The following is a 21807-nucleotide window of genomic DNA, read 5'->3' as shown; positions in this document are numbered from 1 at the left end:
TGGCGAGCGTCTACAAACCGGCAGCACATACCATTCACAGGGTGGTGTCGCCCACGACAGAGGTGCACAGATCCCTGCAATGGTGGGTGAACCCCAAGAACATGCTAACAGGGGTGCCCTTTCACCAACCACAAATATCTGTTTTCCTCACTACAGACGCCTCCCACATAGGGTGGGGAGCACACATGGGCAAAGAGGTGACGCAAGGACTGTGGTCCTCCACGGAACAGTCACTGCACATAAATATACTGGAGCTCAGAGCAGTGTTCAACACCTGCAGACACTTTCGAGACCATATACAAGGCAAAGTAGTCGGGATCAGTACAGACAATACCTCCACCATGTTCTATATAAATCGGCAAAGAGGAGCTTGGTCCCGTGCCTTATGTGCGGAAGCAGTCCGATTTGCGGAACTGGTGCATCGCTAACAATATAACCTTGAAAACCTCGTACTTACCAGGCGCTCACAATGTGAAAACAGACCAGCTGAGCAGGCGCTTCGCACTCACGCACGAGTGGCAGATCCGTTCCGATCTGCTACGACCGATCTTTCACGCATGGGGTTTTCCCCAGATAGACCTGTTTGCCACTCAACACAACAAGAAGTGCCCACGATACTGCTCCAGGGCAGGACTGGGACGGGGGTCCCTGGGGGACACATTCGCGATCTTGTGGAGGGGCCCCCTGCTTTACGCATTTCCTCCTACAGTGCTTATCCACAAAGTCTTGCAGAAAGCCAGGAGAGAGGGAGCCCGAATGATCCTAGTAGTCCCAACGTGGTATCGACAGCAGTGGTTCCCCTTATTCCTGCGCATGTCGGACCATCCACCGATGCCCCTCCCGGTGGCGCCGGATCTGCTCACGCAAGCTCAGGGGTCCATAGTGCATCCACACCCCCAAGACCTATGACTACAGGCATGGTTAATCCCTGGCTCAGCTCCCTAGAGAGCACATGTACGGAGGGAGTGCAACAAGTCCTAGAAAGTAGCAGGAGGACTTCCCCCAGGAAGACCTACAAGCAGAATTGGACTCGCTTCACTGCATGGTGTTCTACCAAACAGTTAGCCCCCCTTGCTGTGCCTTTTCCTGTAATATTAGAGTATTTACTGGACCTCAAGAGAGGAGGACTCTCCCTATCCTCGTTAAAGGTCCACCTTGCTGCTATTTTGGCTTTCAGACATGAAGAGGGAAGGGCACATGGTGTTTGCCCATCCCATGGTTACCAGGTTCCTTAAAGGGCTGGTAAACCTATATCCCCCTCGGAAACCGCTTCCAACTTCGTGGAGCTTGGACCTGGTGCTTAGTGTGCTAACGGGACCACCGTTTGAACCTTTAGCCACGGTTTCCCTCCGTCTCCTTACGATAAAGACGACCTTTCTTCTCGCAATCACGTCAGCTCGCAGGGTGAGCGAGCTTGCAGCAGTTATGGCAACGCCACCCTGCACAGTATTTTCCAAGGAGGCGGTAATCTTATGGCTGCATCCAGCCTTTGTTCCCAAAGTTTCTTCAGAGTTTCATATTAACGAACCTATAGTTTTACCCTCGTTTTATCCAAAGCCTCATAACTCTAACAAAGAGGCGCGCCTACACCTCCTGGACGTGAGGAGGGCGCTGGCTTTCTATATAGACAGGACTAAGTCCTTCCGGAAAACGGATAGACTCCTAGTCTCTCTTGCTCCCAAATCAAAAGGAGAAGGTCTGTCTTCGCAGAGAATCTCGAAGCACATCGTATCCTGCATAAAAATGTGCTACGAACTCAAAAAGACTTCTTTACTGGCCCCGCCCAGGGCTCACTCCACTAGGGCGGTGGCGGCATCAACAGCCTTTTTCAAGGGCATTGCACTAAAAGACATTTGCAGAGCGGTGACCTGGTCATCCTATGACACCTTCGCCAAACATTACGCCCTTCACAGGGTATTCCAAGAGGATACCCGTCTCTCGACAGTGGTCCTCTCAGGGACAAGCTGCACATAATCCGATTACCCACCTCCTATCTTGGGTTACTGCTGGGTAGTCACCTAACGTGGAGCACCCACGGGGACACTCGTAGAAGAAAGAGAAGTTACTCACCATAGTAACGGTGGTTCTTCGAGATGTGTCCCCGTGGGTGCTCTACCACCCGCCCATCCTCCCCGCTTCGGATCTCTGTTTAGTGTTTCGCAGGAGCATCCGAGGCGGTTGGTCAAGGAACTGGCGGGGACCGGATCGCGCAAGGGAGCGGCGCACGCCGGCGCATGCACGTTCCGGCAGAAACTGCTGGAAAGATCCGACCTGCGGCGCCAGGGCGAGCCTGACACCTAACGTGGAGCACCCACAGGGACACATCTCGAAGAACCACCGTTACTACGGTGAGTAACTTCTCTTTTCTTGATCCCTGCTTCCCTTCCTTTGTGTTCATCTTATTCCCCTTTCCAGTCCTCTGTCTAAATATCTGCTTCAAGAAGAAATTCCTTTGCCTGGGCACTGATGGTTTGGACTTAGAGCTCTCTAAACAGCTCTGTGTTTAACTCTTCCATACTGCAAATTAATATAGCTTTATTAAAATCAGAATTTTGGAGTGACAAATAGATTGTGAAAACTTTTATGAAAGGTTGACTATTTTGCTTAATGGCGTCCTAGTGGATACGCATTGTGATTTATCCTTTTTACGCTAATTGCCATTTATTTATTACATAGTACATCAGCGTCTATGTCTAAGGCACTATGTCAATAACTACTTCTATTTAAATGAAAGCCTTTCTGGATTGTAACCCTTCATCTTCTGTCTGTCTTCAAATAGACAATCTCTAAAGGCCTAGATTTTTACAGGTGTTCAGGTGTCACAGTACTATGTGTTACAACACCAACCTGATTTAGGAGCCTACATCTCATTTTCAAAAGGGTGCAATTGAACTTACTGTAATAAAGATTCAGTTGTAATAGCCAGAAGCTAATAGAAGGACATTGCAGGGTTTGACTTCACTGCAGGGTTCCGATTAGTGGCAAACAACACTTAGAGCACAATGGGTTTGTATTAGCAGCACAGAGTAACTGAGTTGTCACTACATGAGCACCCTGGGGTCAGCAGCATTCAAGTTTCCAACCACATCTCGGAACAAGCCAGCTAGTGCAAATTCAAACACCCACATCACTTGCCCAGAGCCTTGCATGTGTGAACAGGAATCAGATTATGGGCAGCACTCAAGTTATGCCTTGAGCTAACCCTGCAGTGTAAACAAACTCTCAAACAGTAGGACGTAAGGGAAACCACGTGAAAGCACTCAGGGCCTGATCTTTTGTTGTTTATTTGACAAAAATCCTGTATATTTCCTTATATCGCTTCTGTAGGAATAGTGTTCGACTGGGCCTTCCATGTGACCATGCAATTCAGGGAATTAAATCTTTCATCACTTGGATGATGCAAGCATTTGGGTGACTGGAATCATCTGATGTAATGCAATTAAGCAACTACTTTGCTTGCTCTTTGCTCAGGTTATCCCGGGCAGGACTTTGATTGGGCGGACTACCTCAAACAGTGTGGTGCTGAGGCTGCTCCCCAGAGCTGCTTTCCTTTGGTGAGCTTTTGCAGAATAATGCTTTTTCCTATACTGGTGACTACTCCTACATGATGTCTACTTACATATATACCAGGGGACATGTGATGCTTTTGACCCTATGACCTAAACTGAGCTCTTATTCATGGAAACAGAAGTGTCTAGAGAGTGTAAAAAAGGTGAACTGAAGTGCTTGTACCAAAAAAAAATAAAATAAATAAAAATCAGAGTTCCTAAATTAACCCATGACAGCAGTCTGTAAAGGGCAATGTAAAAGGTTCATATGTGATGTAACTGTTCATGGACCCACTACCACTGTGCTGGACCTTCGTGTGTGTGTGTATGTGTTAAAATAATACCTTTCCCTTTACCATCACGTGCCACCTTTCTTGGGTTTGTTTTTTTTTCCGCCACTCTTTTTCCTTAATTGTAATTATGATTTGACTTAAATTCAATAAAATGTTCCAATAGGGAAAAAAATTGTGAGTTAATACGTAAGGGATCTACCTGCTAGGACTTGTGTTTGGGGTTTTGCCATTCTGTACCACAGTGGTAGTATTACTAGCAGTACAATTTGTGAAAGCAGTACCAGGGAGCTTTTCTGAGAACCCATGCCAAGGCACTCTTTGGAAAATATGGAGGCAGATGCACTTATCAGGGGAACACTAACTTTCAGGTTCAGAAGAGGGGGAAGCTGGCAAAGCTTTCATTTGCAACTTCTCCTCCTCCTCTTCCTCCTTGCCCTCTCTCATTGTCTGAAATTAAAGACTCTAGGCTTTTCTGAGAGGAGTAGTGATTGAGAGGTTTTGAGGATGACTGTACAGCATCTCTAATTGATAGTACTTAACCCTGCCTTGCAGGAGACTGAACTAGATGACCTCTTGAGATCCCTTTACAGTCTTACAATTCTGTGATTCAGATAAGTGTTGTAAGAAGAGTGAGAAATAATGTAAAACCACGTTTCCCACCCTGCCACCCGAAAAGCCTACTTTGCTGTGTGCATACCTAGTATCCCTCTAGATGAGGAAGGAAACGTATATGGGATTTAATGTAGCTGGGATTGTCACTAAGTTTTTAAAGGCTTTCCTGATTAACAAAATGAAATAAATGAAATTGAAGTTGCCTTCTGCCTCAGTCTGATTATTTGCTCTCTGCTGGTATGTCTTACCGATAAATAACTGGAAGGAGTTTCTTGGTTCTAGTTTTGACTAATTCCTGTCAGTCTCTCAGTTGATTTTTCTCATGCTCCAGTGTAAATGCAGCCCTCTGAGACTGGGTCCTTATACTATTCTGCCTTGCTTGTCTGAAATTCCCTTTAACCTTAATATGGTTACCTATTCCGTCATCGGCTAATAATGCCAGAAATTCTTTCTGAATCCTGGATTACCCAGCCATGCTTGAAGCCCCCACCATCATGTTTGTGTAATGAAGTTTGTATGTCTTAGTCCTCCACAGGGCTGTCTACATCTGATACACTGCTAAACACTTATCTTTTCATCAGCTAACATCTAACCATGGATTTAAAGAGAACATGAAGCTTGAGGCTGTGAACCCTGTTGATCCAGAGGAAATTTGCATTGCCACGGTCACCAAGGTGAAAGAGTCCTACCTCTGGCTTCAATTGGAGGGTAAGTGCTCCTTAAGAGAACAGAACATGTGCCCAGGTCTGACTTTGCCATGAGCCATATTGGTATACTAGTCTCCCCTGGCGATTAATTGTTACAAATCATCAGCTGAAGACACTGCTAAAATTGGCCTTGTCTTGTGTAACTGAAGGACCATGTTGTTAGCCCTTTCTCTTGCTCCTCTCCTAGTGATCAAGGTTCGAAATGGAAATGTTCACTTATCTTGGTGTTAAGATTGCCCCAGGAAGAGATTTGGCACAAATCACTGTGTATCTGTCTTCAGCATTTATTCTGAAGGCCGGTGTGGGATTAAGTGGAGTATGGACCTTGTGCTATATCTTTGCACAGAGGGGCCTTTCACTTGAGTGAAGGTTTGATCCAAGCTGAGCAACATGGCACCTGTTGGGGAAAAAAAACTGCAACAGAAAATCTGACCAATTAAAGCTAGACATTACAAGCGTCCTTGTAGCCCATTTATTTTACAGCAGAACCTCAGAGATATGAGCCACCAGAGTTATGGTGGAACCAGAAGTCTGCAAGTGGGCAGCAACACTCTTCCTTTCTGTAGTTAAAGCCCCAGGCCATGGTGTGGGCCTCCCTGCTGCCCTGAACTCCCCTGAAGTCTAAAGCCCTCAGCCCCAATACTCCAATGGTGTAGATGCCCTGAGCCCCTGGCACCCTCAGAGTCAAAAATCCTGATCCCCATGTCCCCCAAAGCTCTGCCCCTCCTTGCAGCTGCAGCCCCAACCTGCTATGTGGCTGGTGTCTATAACCTCTTCGGACTTGGAGAACATTTCAGAGTGGTGGACAGTCTCCATTCCTGAGGCGTCCGTAACTCCGTGGTCCTACTATTAACATCTGAATGCGTGTACAGTGTGCCTCACATAGCATGTGGCCCAGATTCATCACCAAATTTGGTCTGCTAGTTAAATCATCTGCTTCTGTGGCCTGTGTGGATGGAGAGCACAATGTGAACACTACTTGATTTTATTTAAAGGTGTGTTTACTGTGTACTATGCTACTCTGCTGAATGAAAGATGGCCACCTCCCTTCTTTTCCAGCCTTTGGAAGGGAACAAATGAAGCCTGGAAATAGCAGATGATCAATGCAGGAAGTGGAAAATAATAAACCAGTGACATTATTTTGCGACCATGTTGAAATGTATCTAGCAGGCCCCAGTACAGAATTTTGAAAACTGCTGTTCTAGTTAAATCTTGCTTCTTCTACCTGAACAGGTTCCAAAAAGCCCATTCCTGAATGCATAGTGAGTGTGGAATCAATGAATATATTTCCAGTGGGTTGGTGTGAAACCAATGGATACCAGCTGAGACCTCCTCGCAAAGCAATAGGTAATTAGTTCTGTTCTCTTCATAATTATCATCAGCAAAGGTACGAGATATGAAGTCTCAGAAGCTCCAACAGGTGTGTCTGCTGCAGAATTATCTTCATCCTACTTCAGGAAACTGTAAATGAAGCTGTCATCTAATTTTTTTTAAATGTATGCAATTACTGATGTCTGAGGCACAAAATATGAAAGTGGGCTATTTTTAGGAATCTTTCACTTGGGAGAATGGGAAGACAGTACAGACATGCATTCATATGCATTATGCAACACAGTAGTACAGACAGCTTGTAGTCTTGCTCAGTTCAGAATGAAATTGAAAATAACACAAGGGACACAGGGGTGACACCCTGTGCCAGCCGCACTATTTTGGATGCTGTCTATTTTATACACAGACTGTGTTGCAGCCTCCAACATTAGTCAGTCCATAAAAGCAGTCCATGTGAGCTTTTAATTTCATCACTCTGTCAGACAGACAGTTGTTTGAAGTGTCTATCTCCTCCTCCAAGCTCAAGCATAGGACTATGTTTTGCTAAACCCGCCTGTATCTTTTTCTGATAGCAGAATTGTTTTCATTATAGCAAATGCCTGGACTGTAATATGTATTGGTAGCTGAATGCTGCTCTTAATATGGACGTATTTTTGTACAACTTCACAGCATTCTTATTCACGTGTCCTTGTCTGGAACTTCCCGGTGAAATTAAATTGCCCAGTTTGACCTGTTAAACGTTCAAATGCCATAGCACTGATGGGTGTGAGGGAAGGCAGGAATGCAGATTGATATATCTTGGCTGCTATTGTACATGCTTTGATGACTGGCCTGAAAAGTACGAGTCTGTGAAGAAGATAATTCTATGCACAAAGCCTGAGATTCTTTTTCACAGCTGGCTGGGGGATTTGATTCCCAATTTTAATTTCAGTGAAAAATGGGCATCCAGATCCTCTAAGCGTCTTTGGATAATCTCAACTCAGATGATGGTGGTATAAAACTTGTCAGTTATTAAATGACTGCAGTAATTTTTACATGTAGATACTTTCCTCTTAGAATTTAGAGGGAGTGCTGTCATACGGTTTTATAATGGAGGCTTAACAGATGTGGCTTTTCTTTGTATCGTTTCTTCTCTCCTTTTCTTTTCTTCCTGCCCACACCCAATCTGGATTTACAGTGAACAAACAAAGAAAAATCGCTGTGGTTCAACCAGAGAAACAGTGAGTAACAAGTTCATAACAGTTATAATCAGTGTGAATGGTGATTTACCTTTGCAATTCTGGTTTCATAGAAAAGTTACAATGAAGCTTGTTGACCCCTAGGTTGTACTTAATTCCCAGTGATACTGAAAAATAATACACAAATACATATTCACTGCATTGCCTGTTAATATATCTCCTCACTCTGGGATTTTAGCTGTGGCTTCTTCCCTCATATTTAGGAACTGAGTGATCTTCCAGTACTGGAGGACACTAGTTTATTTTTTTTATGCTGTCTAAAAAATATTTGTCAGGATTGTCATCGTGTGGATGTCATGATGGAAATATTCAACTATTGTAGTGGTTCTCCTAAGTTCAGATGGTTACTTCTGAGTCTTTTCAATTAATGTTCAGATTCATTCTCCCTTCAGAGCACACAGCCACGTTCACTGGTGTTAATGTGAGTGCAGTGTATGTGTGTTCTGAGGAACAGGATTTGACTTTAGTATTCTGTCATGCAGCTGAGATTTACATGTTATGATTTGGGGACATTCAGCTGTGCCATGTGAGAGCTCTTATTTAAAAGGTATGCAGCCCGTGTGACCCAACTCCAGTGTCTGGAGCTGTATTACAAGAACTGCTTCCTGGACTAAAGGAGAGAAGAGTTGGGGGAACAACTAGTTCTGACAGAACAAAAAAGCAGTCCTATAGCACCTTAAAGACTAACAGTATTATTGATTAGGTGATGAGCTTTCATGGGACAGACTCACTTCAGATCTGGAGAATAACTGATAATTGAGAGAAAAAGAATGTAAAAATATAGAAAAAAGCTGACAAATCTGCTAGATGTGGGGAGGGAAGAGAGAGAAAGCCTCAGGAAATACCTATTAAGTTAAATTGGATGCCTGTGATCACTGTGAATATCAAAGGTGGGGAAATTGTCCTTGCAAGGCATAAGATAATTGAAATCTTTGAGTCCATGGTGATAGGTATCAAACTTGAAAATAAATTCCAATTCAGATGTTTCCCTTTGTAAGCTGGTGTTAAAATCTGTGTTTTAAAATGCACACTTTAGGTCTTCAGTAGTGTGTCCTGCTAAATTGAAAAACTCACTTACTGGTTTATTTGTGGTAAGATTCCTAATATCTGATTTGTCCATTCAGTCTTTGGCAAAGTGATTGTCCAGTGTACATGACAGAGGGGCATTGGTGGTGCATGATGGCATATATCACAGTAGTGGAGTGCGGGCATCTAGGAGTCCATGATCATGTGGCTGACTGTGGTTGGGTCCAGTGATGCTGTCTCTAGTGTAGCTATGTGGACAGAGCTGTCAGTGGGGTTTTGTTGCAAGGGAAAGTTCAAGGATTAGTATTTGTGGTTGCTAGTGAGAATTTTATGGAGGTTGGGTGGCTATCTGCAGGAAAGAACAGGTCTGTCACAGAGGGCCTGTGAGAATGCAGCATCATGTTCCACTCTAGGGTGCAGATTGTCAATAATGCACTGGAGGGCTTGAGTTGGGGGCTATCGGTGATAACAAGCGGTGTTCTGTTATTAGCCTTCTTGGGCCTACCTAGAAGTAGCTGGTTTCTGGATATTCATCTGACCCTGTCAATCCAGTTTAGATAGAAACCATAATGGTGTTCTGGTCTCCAAAGGTTTTTTGAAACTAAGTAGCATGAGCGTTTTCAAGAGACACCCACAATGGATCTCCCTACAGTTGGTGTTGCTGCCCTTGATCTCATTGCAGGTATCTGATTTTACATGGTTGAACATCTCCATACTTGGGCCATTGTTGTCAGTAAAATAGACTCTTCTAACATCTCAAGCTGCCTGGTTTTGAAATGGGATCATTAGAAGTTTTCTTTAGTTTGTTTTAATCCATGCTTTGAAGCATGAAATGTAAACTTGGGGCAGTGCCTCCACTCATGTAGAGGACTGTGTCATCATGCACCTTTTCTCCTGTGGGACTTCTGTGCTTAAATTCTGCACATTTGTCAAAATAATACAATATAATCACACCAGTTTAATGGAGTGGGCCATTCTGTTAATGACTTAAAAGTTTGCGCCTTAGTGAAGAGGAATTTTCACAACATTCTTGAAAGAGAGGCTGCTGAACTCTCTCTTATATTCAAATTTGACACAATAACATGTGGTTTGAAGCGGGATGGGAATTTTCTGGGTCATTATAGGGGCTCGTTTGCATACTTGGCTTAATCTGATTCTTGACCCCCTCCCCCCACCTTCTGCCCCTCTAATCTCTGATTTGCCCACCTTGATAATTTTTTTTTCTGATTTGTCCCCCTTGATTACTATTTGTGGTTCTCTGTGGCTTAAATATTGAGTCTGTTCTGGTATGGCTATGGTCTGAAGAAATGGGTCTGTCCCATGAAATATCACCTAATAAATTATTTTGTTCATCTTTAAAGCTACTTGACTGCTTTTCTGTTTTTACACCAGTTTCGATTTATTTCTGGTCATTTATTTCAAAATACCTGTCAGCAAGTATGATTGTAACAATACAGACAAGAAAAAAGATTCAGACAACGTTTTTTGACAGATCAGTTTTTTCCTAGGTATGTTAATATTGAACTCAGCGCAATAGTCCATTTAAACTGTAATACAGAATATCCCTCCCACCCCACTCAGACATCAATTCCCCCCGCATCCCATGTAGCCCTGCATCCATCCCCATCTCCATGTGTTGTGTCCCCAGTTCCTTTGTGGGCCTGTGCCCCATCCCTGCCACTGTGTGTCTCTGTGCCCCGATTCAGCCATCCCTCTTTCTCCTGCAGCTCTGCACCTTCCTCGCTTCCTCTCTCTACCCCTGTGGCCCTGCGGCCCTGCGCCTCCACTCCCATTCAGCTGCTGCCACGGCTCTCCTCAGCCACGAGCCCTTTTGAGACCCATTCTGACTCCCCAGCAACCCATGCTATCTGAATCCCTTCAGCCCCATCTCCTAACTTGTCCCTTCAAGGACAGTGAACAAAGCCCTAGGCTCTTTCTATTCCCTTGCTGGCTGGGAGCAGTTTGTGTTGTGATCTATCAGCATAGCACTGTCTGGTGGGCAAAAGGCTGAACTGCAGCAGCATTCTGCTGTAGGCTGAAACTCTCATCTGGCACCCTCAAAACCTGACTGGTACTGGACCACAGGAGGTCAATATTGTCTAGCACATTATCAACACTTCCACTGCTTACTGGCCTCTTAAAAGACATTTAAGGGTAGATTACAGCTAAATAACAGCCCAGAACTCTGAGAGCCAGGAATGGTGGCTGGAAACCAACCTTATGGGACCATGGGAAACTTGGCCACACCCATGGTAAGTGGCACCTGGCTAAATAAAATCATGCCAGATTATGGATGTTGCTGGACAAGAGAGTTCCAAATTAGACAGCTTCAACTTATAGAAGCTTTGTTCTACATGGGGGGTTGGAGGGGGAATCTGCATGGCTTATTAATTATGCATAGAGTCCTACCGAATTTACACCCATACAAAATATGTTAGACTGTGAAATCTGGCTTCTTTTGTGCTTTTACCCTATGCTATACATATTTCATGGGGAAGACTGTCATTTCTCAAATTGTTGAGGGTCCTGACACCAAAAATAGGAGTTGCAGGGGGAACACAAAGTTATTTTAGGAGGGTCATGGTGTTGCCACCATTACTTCTATGCTGCCTTCAGAGCAAGGCAGCTGAAGAGCAGTGGATGTAACATTGGCTGGGTGCCCAGCTCTGAAGGCAGCACCCCACTAGCAGCAATGCAGAAGTGAGCATGGCAATACCATATCCCTGTCACTCTTACTTCTGTGCTGCTGCTTTCAGAGCTGGCCAGAGAGTGATGGCTGCTGACTAAGGTCCCAGGCAATGCCGAAGTAAGAGTGGCAATACCATGCCAAGGGAAACTTACTTCTGCCTTGGTGCTAGCAATAGCTCCACCTACAGAGCTGGACTCTTGGCCAGCAACTGCCATTCTCCAGCTACTGAGCTCTCAAAGCAATGCTACTGCTGACAGCTGGGCAGAAATAAAGGTAACAATACCGCGACCCCGCCCCCCCTGCCAACACAACTTCTTTTTGTGTCAGTACCACCACAGTTACACCACCATCTAATTTCACATTTACACATCTGAAATCCATGAAATTTTAACACTTTTAAAATCCTGTAACCAAAATGGACCATGAGCTTTTGGTAGGGCCCTAATTATGCATATGTACAGTGACAGAATTCCCCAGCCATAACCTTCCTGAGACTTCACCAGCTGTTTGAAACACCCTGGTTTTTCAAGTCTGGGGAAAACACCATGGCAGAGTGCTGAGGTAGTTCAACAGAATTGGCTCTTTCTGTGCCAAGACCCTGTAGTTTGAACAGCCTGAGTGAATTGTTAAATAAAGTACTGTAAAGAACATTGAAACTGAAGACTTGACACACTAAGGTAGGAGTGAGAGAGGAACTAGCTTTTTATCAGTTGAGAGATTGGTATGTCAGACTTGCTCTCTTCCCAACCCTCCTTTCTCCATGGCAGAATTTTGTCTTCGAGGGCAGTCCACGAGAGGCTGAGGAATCCAGAGGTGAACTCCACTGACTCAGGTAAGTATTGTATTCTTTGGGTTGAAAAGGCAGGAGAATTCTGTATGTTTATGGCATAATTATCAAGCTGCTGGATAACTTCAGCAGCATGGAGTTAGTACAATAATGTAAACTTTTCCTAGGGATAATAAATGGTGAAAAAAGAATGAACTTGGCAATAGCATATTATTGTTATTACTGCCGCACATGGTACAATGAGAACATGTTGTCTTGATGCTAGAATTTGGGTTACTGTAGCACCTGATCTTTTCTCCTGGCAGTGGATGTGCTGGGAGCACCTGTAGCCAAAACATTTAGTCATGGCTTACAGAAAAGTGTTTTGTAAACAATCTAAGTGGTATGCATACCAGTAAACTCCGTATGCTGCATGTAAGAAGGAAATTCTTCTCAACTTATTATCTGAGAATCCCCTGGCAAAAGTAATATTGAGATGCATAAACTAGCAGCTGCACACCTCAGCCAGGAAGGTATCACCATATTCCCATATCTCGACGATTGCCTCCTTTTTGAGGCCCTTCACGAGACACTATAAGATCCCTAGTACAATCCACAAGTCATCTCCTACAACCTCTAGAGTCCCTCATGGACATCGCCAAATCTACCCTGGAACTACCACATGCATTGACTTCATAGGTGTTTGACTATTAAAGTAAAATTACTTTATTTTTTATATTTACACACCCATAAATATATCTATATAGCAGCTTAAATCAGAAGTGTGCCAAGGTATTTCACAGACATTGACTGAGGTGCAAATTAAAAACAAGTATTACTTCAGCCAATATTTTAAAAAAAACTGCTTTTGCATTGTTCATTTGCTTTATTGTGTAACAGTATAGGTTTGCAAATGGCAAACAGCTTCTCCAGTTGACACTGCAGTAGGAATTTAGGGAGCAGTAATTACTGGATTTGAAACTTACCCAGAAAGCTGGTGCTTGAATCGTTAATCTTGCAAGAAGTGCAGTCGGTTCTTCAGTGGTAGCAGGTGGCTAGGACTTTCATTGTTTTTTTCCTCCAATTGTGTAGTTTCTCCTTTAGCATTAGGCTTACTCTGAAGAAAGAATATCTCCTGGTCAATCACAAGTATTATTTTCTTCAGTACACTGAAGTACATGGCTTGCTTGTTCTAATACCTTCCCAAAAGAAGATAACATGGGTGCAGGTTATAGACTTGCATGGGGTGTAATATTTAATCTGACCATGGCTGTCTACGCTAGCCCAAAACTTTGCATGCAAATGGCCATTTCGAAGTTTACTAATGAAGCGCTGAAGTACATATTCAGCACCTCATTAGAATGCCGGCAGCCGCGGCACTTCGAAATTGACAAGGCTCGCCACTACGCAGCTCGTCCAGACGGGGCTCCTGTTCGAAAGGACACCGGCAACTTCGAAATCCCTTATTCCCATCTGCTGTTAGGAGTAGTGTAGACACAGCCCGTATGTTGCAGAGCTACTCACTAGTGTAGGTGTGTCAAAATTTATGACCGTTTCACCTGTATAATGTCCTCCAATCTACCTTCATTGGGCCATCCAGTGTTTTAAACATATGACAAACTTTAAATAGGTGGGTTTTGATTTATTTCTCACTAGAAGATTTACCAAGCATTGCTCAGGTCCTTGCTTAATTAACTTTTTTATTTTTTTTTGTGGTTGTTTTTGTTTTTTGGCTCTTTTGGGGGGTTGGGGATTAGGGGGATAAATAAAAGGAAAGTGTACCTGTTTTATATGAATGATTGTATTTTTCAAAATACTGTGTTTTATGAAGTTAATTTTTATTTGGATTTCTTTTTAAAAGGGGTATTTAAAATTTTTCCATTTTTTCATTTTTAAATGAGAATCCATCAAACATAATTTATTTTAGTCATCCCTATAAACTCTTATTTGCTCTGTTTTAATAAAAAGGGCTATAGTCGGTTTGGTTTCCAATAACATTTTCTTTTAGTTTTCAAGCCTTAAGCATTGATTAAGCTGCATCAAAATAGAGCAAGATTCCAAAATTCCCCATTTCGTCTCTTTTTTTTTTTTTTTCTTTAAGGTTTATTGAGAAATAACCCTATTCCAGATTAATCTTATTTTTCTGAGATATCTTGGTTCAGTCGCAACATTTTGTTCACTTGTGTCAGTTTGGAGGAGTGTACTTGTTTTGGTCTCTTTTCTGTTTAGCTTTATGAGAAGCAATCCCGTTGCAGGCATGTCCCATTTACAACCAAACCCCTATATTACTTTAAGTTACAATAAGAGGAAGCAGTATACTGCATTTGATGGTTCTAACTCTTACCTTGAAGGAGTTCTTGGTCAGACAAATAGAACAATCAAACTTTCTCAAATATGTAGTAGAAGTAACAAATTTACCACACAAATATTTACTGACCATCCCCTTTCAACTCCTCCCTCTTCCACTTTTCCCACATTGAATAATATTAAATTTCTGCAAGATGATGATGGGCTGAGGTTTCTGTTGCCAGGACCAGTGACTGGTGGTAAGCTCCAGTGTTTCCTATCAGGAGTAGAAATTTGTGCTGCATAACTCTTGGAAAGGGTAAATTCTCTGTCATGGGCCTCGGAACACTAACACTTTGTAGGAAAGTGACAGAAAGGAAGCCGTGCTAGTCTATACGCCATCAAAACAAAAAGCAGTCAAGTAGCACTTTAAAGACTAGCAAAATAGTTTATTAGGTGAGCTTTCGTGGGACAGACCCACTTCTTCAGACCATAGCCAGACCAGAACAGACTCAATATTTAAGGCACAGAGAACCAAAAACAGTAAGCGAGGAGGACAAATCAGAAAAAGATAATCAAGGTGAGCAAATCAGAGAGTGGAGGGGTGTGGGGGGAAGGTCAAGAATTAGATTGAGCCAAGTATGCAGACGAGTCCCGATAGTGACTCAGAAGGTTCCCATCATGATTTAAACCATGTGTTAATGTGCCAAATTTGAATATCAAAGCCAGCTCGGCTGTTTCCCTTTCCAGAATGGTGCGATAATTCTTCTTCAGTAACACACATACCTTTAGATCATTGACAGAATACCCCATTCCATTAAAATGTTGACTAACTGGTTTGTTATATGCCATCATGTGCCAACAATGCCCAGATGCTTTGTATATTGGACAGACTTCTAACTCCCTTAGGCCGTGTCTACACTAGCCCCAAACTTCGAAACGGCCATGTAAATGGCCGTTTCGAAGTTTACTAATGAAGCGCTGAAATACATATTCAGCGCCTCATTAGCATGCGGGTGGCCGTGGCACTTCGAAATTGACGTGGCTTGCCGCCGCGCGGCTCGTCCCAACGGGGCTCCTTTTTGAAAGCACCCCGCCTGCTTCGAAGTCCCCTTATTCCCATCTGCTCACAGGAATAAGGGGACTTCGAAGTAGGAGGGGTCCTTTCAAAAAGGAGCCCCATCAGGACGAGCCACACAGCGGCGAGGCCGCGTCAATTTCGAAGTGCTGTGGCTGCCCGCATGCTAATGAGGCACTGAATATGTATTTCAGCGCTTCATTAGTAAACTTCGAAACGGCCATTTACATGGCCGTTTCGAAGTTTGGGGCTAGTGTAGACACGGCCTAAGGGAGTTAGAAGTCTGTCCAATATACAAAGCATCTGGGCATTGTTGGCACATGATGGCATATAACAAACCAGTTAGTCAACATTTTAATGGAATGGGGTATTCTGTCAATGACCTAAAGGTATGTGTGTTACTGAAGAAGAATTATCGCACCATTCTGGAAAGGGAAACAGCCGAGCTGGCTTTTATATTCAATTTTGGCACGTTAACGCATGGTTTAAATTGTGATGGGAACTTTCTGAGTCACTATCGGGGCTCGTCTGCATACTTGGCTCAATCTAATTCTTGACCTTCCCCCCCCCTACCCCTCTACTCTCTGATTTGCTCACCTTGATTATCTTTTTCTGATTTGTCCTCCTCGCTTACTGTTTTTGGTTCTCTGTGCCTTAAATATTGAGTCTGTTCTGGTCTGGCTATGGTCTGAAGAAGTGGGTCTCTCCCACGAAAGCTCACCTAATAAACTATTTTGCTAGTCTTTAAAGTGCTACTTGACTGCTTTTTGTTTTGACTTTGTAGGAAAAAGAGGCAGCCGTTCTCTTGCTTTTTAAAAAAAAAAATGTTTTTTGTATCTTAGAATTGGCAATGTGCAGAGGTGTAGTACTGTCTAAGGCTAATGGTAAATTGCAAAGCTTGAGGCTGGATTTAGTTTTGGACTCATTTTGATATTGCCAATATGTCAATGGATGAGCATGCATGCACAATATCAGAAATACACTTCAGTAACTTCTATTATAGTTAGTGCTGGAGCTGCAAACGTAACAATTCATCAACTCAGAAAATGTATGTGGCTTTAAATTCATAAAGAGGCCAGTCTAGGCTGGATAGATTGCATTATGTGAGCTAAATCTTTGCTGCTGTTTTTCATTTCTCAGTTGTAATTAATGGCAAGTACTGCTGCCCAAAGATCTACTTCAACCACCGGTGCTTCTCAGGGCCATACCTTAACAAAGGGAGAATCGCAGAGCTGCCTCAGTCTGTGGGACCTGGGAACTGTGTTCTTGTCCTTAAGGAGGTGAGAGGATTATGTATGTGTGGCTGTGCATAGTACTACATATTAAACTCCAGAAGGCCTCTAATTAGAGATAGGTAATGGATAAGTCCAATATTTGGGAATGATTACTGTTGTTGAGCCAAAAGTTCTGTTTCTTGTCTAAAAATAAGCATAAGGTATTGAGTGGTTAGAGATGTGGTAAAATATCTCTGATCTACCAGGGATAATGTTCCATCTTTTTTTCCCCGTCTGTATGCAGAATGAATGTGATTCTGTGCAACACCATTATGGAGGTAATATGCGGATGTGCACCATCTCCCCTGTACTTTCATAGCAGCCCTTATCCCACCGAGAGCTCTAGTAACTAGCTGGGTCTTAGGGAAAGTCCTGTTCTGAGGTGACATCTGCAGTATCTGTCCATTCATATGGTGTCCTTCCACATGGGTCAGTACATGCTTCTCAAACTATACATTTAAATGCACCGCTGAAATGCAGCCATCTCTAAGGAGGAAAGTCAGTTAGGCCAACCGCACAGAACACTTAAGTAGTAGTTAGGAAAGAGAAGGGGAATTTTGGATAGGAAGACTTTTTCCTCTTACACAAAATGCATGTAATATTTCATGTTCAGACAGGGCTTCATCTGTAAAGGTCTCCTCTGAATGTAAATATAACAATTCAATATTAGAAAGCAAAGTAAATGATTCTTTTAAATTCAGAACACTAAGGCCCCATGTAGTTTTAAAAAACATTCCAGTGCCCCTTATTAGCATCCTCTATATTAACAGTACAAAACACTTAAAAAAAAAGTTCTGTAGCCTGTTCGACCTTCCATGTTTAGTTATCCAAGTGTAAATATAAAAAATAGCACAGTCAAGTTCTCATTCTCATGCACACACATAATGTTCCAATGTCTCTGTTACTACAGTGAAAAACACACAGCTCTGTAAATTTACTCAGCACTTTATAAACATGTAGGCTCAGGCAGACTTACACTTGGCATGATGTTTTCCCACTTCTTTCCATGAGACCACTCATGTGAGTAGCAGTTGTATGGGTGATACTTTGTGGGATCAGATCCCTATATAAACTATGTTTTCTTCTGTCCACAAAAAGCTTTGCAGACTCTGGGGAAGTTCAGATACGCAACAGAGAATTATTGTCATAGAATCATAGAACACTAGAACTGGAAGGGACCTCGAAAGGTCATTGAGTCCAGTCCCCTGCCCTCACGGCAGGGCCAAGCACTGTCTAGACCATCCTCAATAGATGTTTGTCTAGCCTGGTCTTAAATATCTCTAGTGATGGAGATTCTGTAACCTCCTTAGGCAATTTATTCCAGTGTCTAACCATCCTGACAGTTGGAAAGTATTTCTTAATGTCCAACCTAAACTTCCGCTGCTGCAGTTTAAGACTGTTGTTCCTTGCCCTATCCTCAGAGGCCAAAGAAAACAATTTTTTTCTCCCTCCTCCTCGTAATGCTCTTTTCAGTACTCAAAAATTGCTATCACAGCCTCTCTTGGCTGTCTCTTTTCTAAACTAAACAAGTCCAGTTCTTTCAGTCTTCCCTCATAGCTCATTGGAAATGAGACAAAAACAATCCTAACATTTCTATTAATGCTAGTTTGGGTAATCTCCTTGTAAGACAAGTCTAAAAGCCATCAGTATTTGGTGCTTTTCTCTTATAAATGTCAATGGTTTATAGAGGAAGATCACTATCATTATACCCATCTGGAAGATGAGGAAACCGAGGCACAGTGTGTGGTGAGGGAATTTAACTTAACTTCCCAAGGCCACACAGATGCTCAATGGCAGAACTAAGGAGAAACTTCCACAGAATTGGGGCAGGGCCAGGGGAGAAGCATCTCCGCCCCATAGCCCTGCATGGCTGAAGCTCTCCCAAACCCCTTTTATCACCTCCCATCTCATCCCACTGCCTCCACCCACCCTACACATCCTCCATGTTTACCTGTGTGCATGCCTACGCAGTTGGTGTATGGCCCTTAATGGCCTCCTGTGTGGCTATACAGGCGCACGCCTTAGCAGGAACACAGCCAAACTTGTAATCATTTTGTTGTTACTGCATTTCTTATTTTCATGTCAAGTAAACTGAAAATTCTTCTGCTCAACTCTGCGTTGATCAGGCCTCGATTGTGCTTTGGATGTAGGATGACTGCCAAAGGGTTTGGGAAGTAATTCATTGTCACTTAGGTGTACAGTTGGCCTGGCAGCATTATGGGAGCACGGGAGTCACTTTCCTCTAAAGCATACCGCATGAGAAACTGCCCAAAGCAGGATGCTATGTTGGATGAACTGGTGGCTTTATCAAGCACAACAAATCTGTATTCCTGTAAGAGTTCCCCAGATTATAGAAACAGCCTCAGGGAGGAGGGAAGCTTTGGTCACATGTAAACTATCATCATATTTTGTATATGTTTTCATGTACCCATTGATGAGAGAAATTGTTCTCTGGTGGAGAGACACTTACATCTACACAAGATTCTTCGTGGGGATGCTTTTGCTCCCTTTCTAGGTGTGATGAGCCTTGTTTTGTCTCTTGGCGTGTTAAAATGAACACATTGACAGGTCTTCCCACATAGGAGTATATGTTCTGTTGACTCGGGTGTTTCATTTTGTAGAGGGTGAATTGAACTATTTAATTTGCTTTGCTATGGACCAGTCCTTTTGAGCAGAGCTCAGAGCATGCCACAGCACGCTGGGCTTAATCTGTATAGCCAGACTTTGGGGTGCTGCAGTATCCCCAATCAGGCAAACTGGAAATTCTGTGGCAGCTTCATTTAATGTAAAAAAAGTCCTGACTTCCAGAAGTGCTGATGAATACTTTCAAGTCCTCTCAAAGTCAGTAGCAGCTACAGGTGATTGTCTTATGAATGAACACAAAAGCTATTGTTGTACTGCTTATTTAACTTTAAAATGAATTCTACAAATTGCTGGCTGGATTTTCAAAGATAACAACACAAAATTTTAGAGCCTACAAATTCTCAGTCCTGCTTCTTGTTCACCCAGTCGCTCGGACAAACAAGTTTGTTTAGATTAGCAGGAGGTAATGCTTTCTGCTGCTTCTCTACAACATCAGAGAACAGGCATTGGCATGGCATTATTGTAGCCAGCATGACAAGATAGTTACTTGCCAGATGTGCTAAAGATGCATATGTCCCTTCGTGCTTCACAACCATTCCTGCAGATGAAAGTCCATGGTGATGACTGCTTTTGCTTCATAACAGTCCAAAGCAGAGAGGATCGATGCATGTTCATTTGCATCCTCATAAGTCAGGTGCCGTCAATGGAAGGTGGATTTTTCAGGTTCTCTAGCTTCCATATCAGCATTGCTCTTTTAAGACTTCTGAAAGCATGTTCCTCACCGCTTTCCTCTCGGATTTTGGACAGCACTGCAGATTCTTAACCGTGGTTGGAGTGTTGTACTATTTTTACGGCTCACCCATTGATACCTTCTTTGCATTTTATCAGATCTGCAGTGAAAATGGTCTTAAAATGAATAACTTGTGCTGGGTCATCATCGGAGATGGCTGTGACAATAAATGTACGGCACAATGTGGGTAAAACAGAACAAGAGATGCATACAGTAGACCCCCGACTTACGTGAAGGTTGCGTTCTTGCACTACTCCACATAAGTCAAATTTCATGTTATTTGGGGAAAACCAGGAAACTGACCAGCACTTCAGCGCTGGTCAGTTTCCCTGCTCACAAGTGGAGGGGAGCTGGGGCCTGGCTCTGGGCTGCCCCCCTACCCTCGCTCACAGGAGACAGGAAGCTGACCAGTGCTGCACCTCTGGTCTGTGCCCCACTCCTGTGAGCGGCAGGGAGCTGCAGCCTGGTGCCAGCTCCCCACCACCCTGAGTCACGTTAAACCAAGTATTGGAGGGGCAGCTGTGTTAGTCTGGATCTGTAACAGCAACAAAGGGTCCTGTGGCACCTTCACTAAAACCTCTACAGCGCGTCATCAGGGATTTACAACCCATCCTGGACAATGATCCCCCACTTTCCCAGGCCTTGGGAGACAGACCAGTCCTTGCCCACAGACAACCTGTCAACCTGAAGCAAATCCTAACCAGCAGCTATACACCGCACCACAATCACTCTAACTCAGGGACCCATCCATGCAACAAACCTCATTGCCAGCTCTGCCCACATATCTACACCAGCAATACCATTACAGGACCTAACCAGATCAGCCACATCATCGTGGGTTCATTCAGCTGCACATCTACCAATATAATTTATGCCATCATGTGCCAGCAGTGCCCCTCTGCTATTTACATCGGACAAACTGGACAGTCTTTACGTAAAAGAATAAACGCACACAAATCAGATATCAGAAATGGCAATATACAAAAACCCGTATGAGAGCGCTTCAATCTCCCGGGCCACACAGTAGCAGACTTAAAAGTAGCTATCCTACAGCAAAGAAATTTCAGGACCAGACTCCAAAGAGAAATTGCTGAGCTACAATTCATCTGCAAATTCCATACCCTCAGCTCAGGCTTAAACAAGGACTGTGAATGGCTGGCTAAATACAAAAGCAGCTTCCCCTCCCTTGGTGTTCACACCTCCAGATCAGCTGCTGGTAGTAAGCCTCACCCTTGCTGACTGAGCTAACCTTGTTATCCCCACCCTTGCTCTGGCTTATTTATACCTGGCCCTGCAGATTTCCATGACCAGCATCTGATGAAGTGAGTCTGTGCTCACGAAAGCTCATGCTCAAAACTTTTCTGTTAGCCTATAAGGTGCCACAGGACCCTTCGTTGCTGTTTAAACCAAGGTATGTGCAACTTGAGTGCCTTTATCTCGGGGTTCTACTGTAGCTCTACCCCAAAGAGTACAGTCACAAATTTAATTGATGGATTATTTTTAACAAGCATCATCAGCGTGGAAGCATGTCCTCTGGAGTGGTGACCAAGTATGAAGGGCCATACAAATGTTTAGTGTATCTGGTGCT

The 21807-nt window shown here is 43.5% G+C and overlaps 1 protein-coding gene across 2 annotated transcripts in view; it reads left to right on the top strand.

Annotated features, from left to right (window-relative positions):
• SFMBT1 (Scm like with four mbt domains 1) overlaps positions 1-21807 on the top strand; it is a 126652-nt gene that overhangs the window by 91080 nt on the left and 13765 nt on the right. For both annotated transcript variants that reach the window (XM_075005748.1, XM_075005747.1), the window contains exons 11-16: positions 3472-3554; positions 5035-5161; positions 6394-6507; positions 7667-7709; positions 12210-12274; positions 16713-16852. In XM_075005748.1, coding sequence (XP_074861849.1) covers positions 3472-3554; positions 5035-5161; positions 6394-6507; positions 7667-7709; positions 12210-12274; positions 16713-16852 — 572 coding nt within the window. The remainder of the gene's footprint in view (positions 1-3471; positions 3555-5034; positions 5162-6393; positions 6508-7666; positions 7710-12209; positions 12275-16712; positions 16853-21807) is intronic.

Source organism: Carettochelys insculpta, chromosome 11, assembly GCF_033958435.1.
Source record: "Carettochelys insculpta isolate YL-2023 chromosome 11, ASM3395843v1, whole genome shotgun sequence".
NCBI classification, from domain to species: domain Eukaryota; kingdom Metazoa; phylum Chordata; order Testudines; family Carettochelyidae; genus Carettochelys; species Carettochelys insculpta.
The sequence above is the reverse complement of the archived record's forward strand: the minus strand, read 5'-3'. Positions and strand labels throughout refer to the sequence as shown.